The following is a 7,500-nucleotide window of genomic DNA, read 5'->3' as shown; positions in this document are numbered from 1 at the left end:
GTTAGATTCCGCCAGTCGTGTGCGTGTCTATATATATATATATATATATATATATATATATATATATATATATATATATATATATATATATATATATGAGAGAGAGAGAATATAAAACAATTGCTATTATAATTCTCTCTCTCTCTCTCTCTCTCTCTCTCTCTCTCTCTCTCTCTCTCTCTCTCTCTCTCTCTCTCTCTCTCTCTCTCTCTCTCTCTCTCTCTGTGTACGTGTTGGGCGTGGCACCTTGGTATTATCACCGGTGACTTTATGGCCTCTATAAGAAAGGTTCCTTTACAAAGCATCTTAAATACAAAGAATGTCTGCAGGTCAGACCTGGGTGAACTAACCTAGACTAGGCGGAGGCTACAGGAAATGATTGATGTAGATTATTATGGATCTTGATCGGTCGTCTACCTCAACCGGCCATTATTATTATTTTTTTTTTGGGGGGGTGGGGTTGGGGTGCTTTTAATTCTGACCTTATTTTTATATATTTGCATATTCATTATTATACTTGATCAGTCTTCGTCTTGGTTTACTTTTTTTTTTTTACGGAATAATTTGCTGGTCATCGTTTTAGGTCAAGTGTTGGTCTCATATGTATGTATGTATATATATATATATATATATATATATATATATATATATATATATATATATATATATATAGATATATATATATATATATGTGTGTGTGTGTGTGTATGTATATATATACACGCACAGTATACAGTGTGTGTGTATATGTATATATATACACGCACAGTATACACGCACACACACACACACACATATATATATATATATATATATATATATATATATATATATATATATATATGTGTGTGTGTGTGTGTGTGTGTGTGTGTATACTGTGCGTGTATATATATACATATACACATATACATATATATATATATATATATATATATATATATATATATATATATATATATATATATATATATGTGTGTGTGTGTGTGTATATGTGTGTGTATATGTATATATATACACGCACAGTATACACACACACACACACACACACACACACATATATATATATATATATATATATATATATATATATATATATATATATATATATATTTATATGTATACATACACATATATACATATTAATTTTCAAACCTCGTAAAATTCTAATACAGAAATTGTACTGAAACGGACACCATTTCCCTTCATGATCTGTTAAATACATTAAAAAATTCTAGAAAGTTGTACATGATCTGTACACTGCATTAATTTTGTTTATATTTTTCCATGACCTGTAAACTACATTAGAATATTTTATAGTTTTTTAGAGTTCCCCTTAGTGGCTAGAAATATGGAATATTCAGATAAAAAAGTATCAGTAAGTCCAATGCTCTAACATATTTACGCTGTGTTGTCATTATAAAAAATGACATTATTTCATAGGCGTCATGGTATTAGGGAAGTGATGCCAGATAACTTAGGCCATTAGTCAAGGATTCATTTATTGGCACATACCGTGACCCCGTAAATATGGCCGTCATTTGGCAGTGTCATAGATGTATGTTGATGTCCACTTTTCTACATTGGCTCCTTCTTTATATGTGTATTGACACTTTTAGACTCTGTCTTACTCTCTATAATTCTTTTTAGTTTAATTTGTATCTCAGTATTATTATTATTATTATTATTATTATTATTATTATTATTAATGTTGTTGTTGTTGTTGTTACTGTTATTATCACCATTATTATTATTATTATTATTATTATTATTATTTCATTATTATTGTTGTTGTAGTTGTTATTGTTATTATTAGTGTTATTATTGTTATTATTATTATTATTATTATTATTATTATTATTATTATTATTATTATTTCATTATTATTATTATTATTATTATTATTATTATTATTATTATTATTATTACCTAAGCTACAACCCTAGTTGGGAAAGCAAGATGCCATAAGCCCAAGGGCTCCCCAATAGGAAAAAAATAGCCCAGTGAGGAAAGGAAATAAGAAAATAAATAAACGATATGAGAAATGTTCAACAGTTAATAAAATATTTTAAAAACAGTGACATCAAAACATATTTCATATATAAACTATAAAAAGGCTTATTTCAGCCTGTTCAGCATAAACACATTTTCTGTAAGTTTGAACTTTTGAAGTTTCTATTGTCTTCTTTTCATGTATGTTTCGAACAGTTCAGTGTCAAGAAAGCATCCTGCCATTTGTCCCAGAAAGAAACAATCTTTCTATCTATCTGTTTCCTTATTTACTTTCCTCACTGGGCTATTTTCCCTGTTGGAGCCCTTGGGCTTGCAGCATCTTGCTTTTACAACTTTTTCAAGCTAGTAATAATAATAATAAGGATAATAATAATAATAATGATAATGATAATAATGATGATAATAATAATAATAATAATAACAATAATAACAATAATAATAATAATAAAATCATCATCATCATCATTATTGTTATTGTTGTTGTTGTTGTTGTTCTGATGATGATGATGATGATGATCATCATCATCATCATTATTAATATAATCAGCCTCATCATCATCATCAGGACAACAAAAACAACAACAACAAGAACAACACTATAATAATAATAATAATAATAATAATAATAATAATAATAATAATAATAATAATAATAATAATAATAATAATAATCGAATTGCCTTATTAACCTGTTCATTGTTTCCACAGGTTACGGCAGCCCAGGACCCAGAGGAGAAAAAGGTGATCCAGGTGAAAGGGTGAGTTTCTTTGAAGGACTTTGTTCGATTTCTTGAAGAATTTGCAGTTCTATTCAGCCCGGATTCAGTGAGCAGATGAACAAACTGAATCATTCAGTCTTTGCTGAATTAACAGATAGTTCTAAATTATTCAGTCTTGGTTGAGTGAGCTGAATTATTCAGTCTTTGCTGAATTAACAATTAGTTCTAAAATATTCAGCCTTGGTTGAGTGAGTTGATATACAAAAGAATTTGATTAATAACCTTTTATTGAGTGAGCAGGTAATTAAACTAGGAGATAAATGAACTAAATTATTTAGTCTTTGCTGAATTAACAGATATCTTTAATTTATTCAGTCTTGGTTGAGTGAGTTGATATACAAATGAATTTGATTAATAAGTTTTTATTGAATGAACAGTTAATTAAACAAGGAGATAAATGAACTAAATTATTTAGTCTGCTGAATGAACAGATATCTTTAGATTATTCAGTCACGGTTGAGTGAGTTAATATACAAATAAATTCAATAAGTTTTTTTATTGAGTGAGCAGATAATTAAAAAAACATGAAATAAGGGAAAACTAGGATAAACTTGAATAAAAGTCATAAGTTATCTTTGAATTATGTGCCCTTTCATTAACGAAGATATGAAGTGGGAAACAGGCCAACGTAACATACAATATTTTTTATTTCACAAGACTGGAAGATTAATAAAATGTAAAATTCTTGAAAGAACAGATAATTACTAAAACTGAATTGAAGAAACCAAAATTTAAATCCCCCCCCCCCCCCCCGTCGCTAAATGATAATGAAAATTAAAATATAAAATTCTTGGAAAGAACAAGTAATCACTAAAATTTAATTAAAAAACCCAAATTGGAATTTTCCTTACCCATAAATGATAATTAAAATGATTAAAATCTAAAATTCCTGAAAGAAGAAATAATCGCTAAAACTTAAATGAAAAAAACAAACTTGGAATTTTTCTTATCCCTAAATGGTAATAAAAATGGTTGAAATATAAAATTCTTGAAAGAACAAGTAATCACTAAAACTTAATTGAAAAAATCGAAATTGAAATTTTCCCCGTCGCTAAATGATAATCATAATGTTAATGGAATGTCGAATATGAAATCCATTAAACAGCTCTTATAATCTCTAATGAGAACGGGGAGAAATCTCCCTCGCCTGTCATTCCACAGGCGACGGAAAACCTATTATTTCTCCTTGGCTGCATTTAATACCTGGGACCCTGCTCTACCGTCAAACCAGCCAGCTTCATTTCTGGCATTGTTCACGCCTTGCCTACTCTAGAACTTGGCACCTGTTGCCAATTTCTGATGGCTTTATGCTCGTCAAACGTCGCTTTATTTGTTGTGAGATTTTGTGAGTGAGAATCATATTTTTAATGAGGCGCATTTGCACTGACTCGCAGGGGTTCCCTTATAGCTCGGAAAAGTTTCCTTATAGCTGATTGGTTGGGCAAGATAATTCTAAACCATCAGCTGGTAGGAAACTTTTCAGAGCTAAAAGGGCACACTGACTAGCAGGATAGCCCTTTTAGCTCGGAAAAGTTTCATAGTAGCTGATTGGTTGGGCAAGATCATTCTTACCAATCAGCTAGTAGGAAACTTTTCAGAGCTAAAAGGGCACACTGACTCGCAGGGGGTGCCCTTTTAGCTCGGAAAAGCTTCCTAATAGCTGATTGGTTGGGCAAGATAATTCTAAACCATCAGCTGGTAGGAAACTTTTCAGAGCTAAAAGGGCACACTGACTAGCAGGGTTGCCCTTTTAGCTCGGAAAAGTTTCCTAATAGCTGATTGGTTGGGCAAGATAATTCTTACCAATCAGCTAGTAGGAAACTTTTCAAGAGCTTAAAGGGCACACTGACTCGCAGGGATGCCTTTATAGCTCGGAAAAGTTTCCTAATAGCTGATTGGTTGGGCAAGATAATTCTAAACCAGCAGCTGGTAGGAAACTTTTCAGAGCTAAAAGGGCACACTGACTAGCAGGGTTGCCCTTTTAGCTCGGAAAAATTTCATAATAGCTGATTGGATGGGCAAGATAATTTTTACCAATCAGCCAGTAGGAAACTTTTCAAGAGCTAAAAGGGCACACTGACTCGCAGGGGGTGCCCTTTTACTTCGTAAAAGTTTCCTAATAGCTGATTGGTGGGGCAAGATGATTCTAACCAATCTGCTATTGGGAAACTTTTTCGAGCTAAATGGGCACCCATGGGAGTCAGTGCAAATACATCTCATTAAAAAGATTCAGTATAGTCATTTCTTTGAGGTCTTTGTAGCTTCGCCCACTTTTTGGCCTATTACCTTACGTCCTTCTCCTCTTCATTTCTATCTTGGTGTCCAACCTCTTTTGATGTTTGTTTCATCTTAACGCATGAATGGTTTCCTGGTCACAGCGCCAGGTCACATGCCCCAATTTATAGATTTATAAATTTGTATATTCAAAACAAAATATTTACATTGGTGGTGGCTGATGTGGTAATCTCCCTGACTGGTGAACGCCAGACTGGGGTTAGAGTCCCGCTCAAACTCGTTAGTTTCTTTGGTCGCTGCAACCTCACCATCCTTTGTGAGCTAAGGATGGTGTGTTTAGGGGAGCCTATAGGTCTATCTGCTGAGTAATCAGCAGCCATTGCCTGGTCCTCCTTGGTTGGAGCTTGGTTGGAGAGGGGTCTTGGGCGCTGGTCATATGTATATATGGTTAGTCTCTAGGGCATTGTTCTGCTTGATAGGGCAATGTCACTGTCCCTTGTCTGCCATTCATGAGCGGCTTTTAAACCTTTAAATGAACCAACACGAGGAATGATGTGGATATAGTCTGGCTAGCGATCTTTTTACTTTTAATATACCTCCCGTTTAGACTTCTCATTTTAGGTATTAAGGAAGAAATCATTATCTTTTTTTTCCCCATGTTGACAGGGTCCCCCAGGAGAGTCAATGGCTGGGCCCCCAGGCCCCCCGGGTCCCCCGGGACCACCTTGTTCGTCGGAGGGAGACATGGAAGGTGCACTCAATTTCACGGTAAGAACGAAGTGATTCTCTCTCTCTCTCTCTCTCTCTCTCTCTCTCTCTCTCTCTCTCTCTCTCTCTCTCTCTCTCTCTCTCTCTCTCTCTCTCTCTCTCTCTCTCTCTCTCTCAAGGAAAAGGGTTTTTTTATATATATATTTTCTAGATGAAATTTCAATTCTGAATGTTTCGTCATAGCAAAACATTAGATGAATAAACTACTTTGTGCTTCCGTTCCTTGTAGCTTTTATCATTTCCTTTATATGCTTTGGTAAGGTTTGTTATTAGCAATAGTTAGTTCTTTATATTGCATATTAATTTTGTGTGATATGATCCTAAGTCATGTTTTCTAGATTTATTAATCATATTACGTATATTACAGCTACAGAAAAATATGTGTCATTTTGCCTATATTATTTCAAAAGTTACACTCCTCTGTCTTATCAAAGGCACCTTCTTCCATCAAACCTCTTCGCTCCATATCATCCTTTACCTTATCTCGTTATCTGCCTCCCTCTCGGTATCCCCCACCTAACTGGTTCCTTCCAAGTATCTCCACCATCCATCCTCAACACATGGCCACACCATCTCAGCCGTTACACTTATCACCTCTGTAATTTTTACTACGCCTGCCATTCTTATTCCATAATTTTCCAATCTTTCAAGCAGTTCACATGTGATGATTACTAAACAAATCATAATTGCAAGCCATCCTCACTCCCTCCTCTCTACCTATACTCAACACATGGCCACACCATCTCAGTTGTGACACTCTTCTTACCTCAGTAATATTTACTACGCCTGCCATTCTTATTCCATCATTTTCCAATCTTTCAAACAGTTCACTTGTGATAGTTACTAAACAAATCATAATCGCAAGCCCTCCTCACTCCCTCCTCACTACCTATCCTCAACACATGGCCACACCATCTCAGTCATTACACTTATCACTTCTGTAATCATTACTACGCCTGCCATTACTCTTATCCCATCATTTTCCAATCTTTCAAGCAGTTCGCTTATGTTGGTTACTAAACAAATCATAATTGTAAGCCCTCCTCACTACCTACCCTCAACACATGGCCACACCATCTCAGCCGTTACACTTATGTCCTCTGTAATCTTTACTACGCCTGCCATCTGTAGTCTTTACTACACCTGCCATTAGTATTCCACCATTTTCCAATCTTTCAAGCAGTTCGCATGTGGTGATTACTAAACAAATCATAATCGAAGTGAAGTCAATCCATTGATTCCTCTCCCTTCAGCCAGCAGGATTTGAAGGTGGCGTACAGGGTCCTCCAGGCCCAATGGGCGAATGCTCCTGCAATACGACCTCCTTGATAGCCATCGTTCTGGAACGGATTCCAAAAGGTCCTCCTGGAGCGAAAGGTCTTCAGGGAAGAGACGGTATGCCGGGTACTCCGGGTACTGCAGGAACCCCAGGTCCCCCAGGGGAAAGGGGCCTGCCAGGTCCGCCTGGTCTTAAGGGAGATCGAGGAGACCAAGGTGATCCAGGTGAGATAAGTAGAATCTTTCAAATATTTCAATTATTTTATCAGATTTATTCATTGTTTTATCTTTGCTGTCATTGTTTTTGGCATTGATTCAAATATGGAAAACTAATTAATTCCTTTCATTTATTCAATCGTTCGTTCACTCACCCTATTGATGTATAATTAATGAAAATATAACAAATTAAACCTAATAAGGATTATTAAAT

At 34.7% G+C, this 7,500-nt stretch overlaps 1 protein-coding gene across 5 annotated transcripts in view; it reads left to right on the top strand.

Moving 5' to 3' along the window:
• Positions 1-7,500, top strand: part of LOC137642384 (collagen alpha-1(XVIII) chain-like) — an 82,766-nt gene that overhangs the window by 12,556 nt on the left and 62,710 nt on the right. For all 5 annotated transcript variants that reach the window (XM_068374894.1, XM_068374895.1, XM_068374893.1 and 2 more), the window contains 3 exons: positions 2,719-2,768; positions 5,691-5,792; positions 7,046-7,295. In XM_068374894.1, coding sequence (XP_068230995.1) covers positions 2,719-2,768; positions 5,691-5,792; positions 7,046-7,295 — 402 coding nt within the window. The remainder of the gene's footprint in view (positions 1-2,718; positions 2,769-5,690; positions 5,793-7,045; positions 7,296-7,500) is intronic.

Source organism: Palaemon carinicauda, chromosome 6 (genome assembly GCF_036898095.1).
Source record: "Palaemon carinicauda isolate YSFRI2023 chromosome 6, ASM3689809v2, whole genome shotgun sequence".
Lineage (NCBI taxonomy): Eukaryota > Metazoa > Arthropoda > Malacostraca > Decapoda > Palaemonidae > Palaemon > Palaemon carinicauda.
Note: the sequence above shows the minus strand (reverse complement) of the source record. Positions and strands in the feature narration are given on the sequence as shown.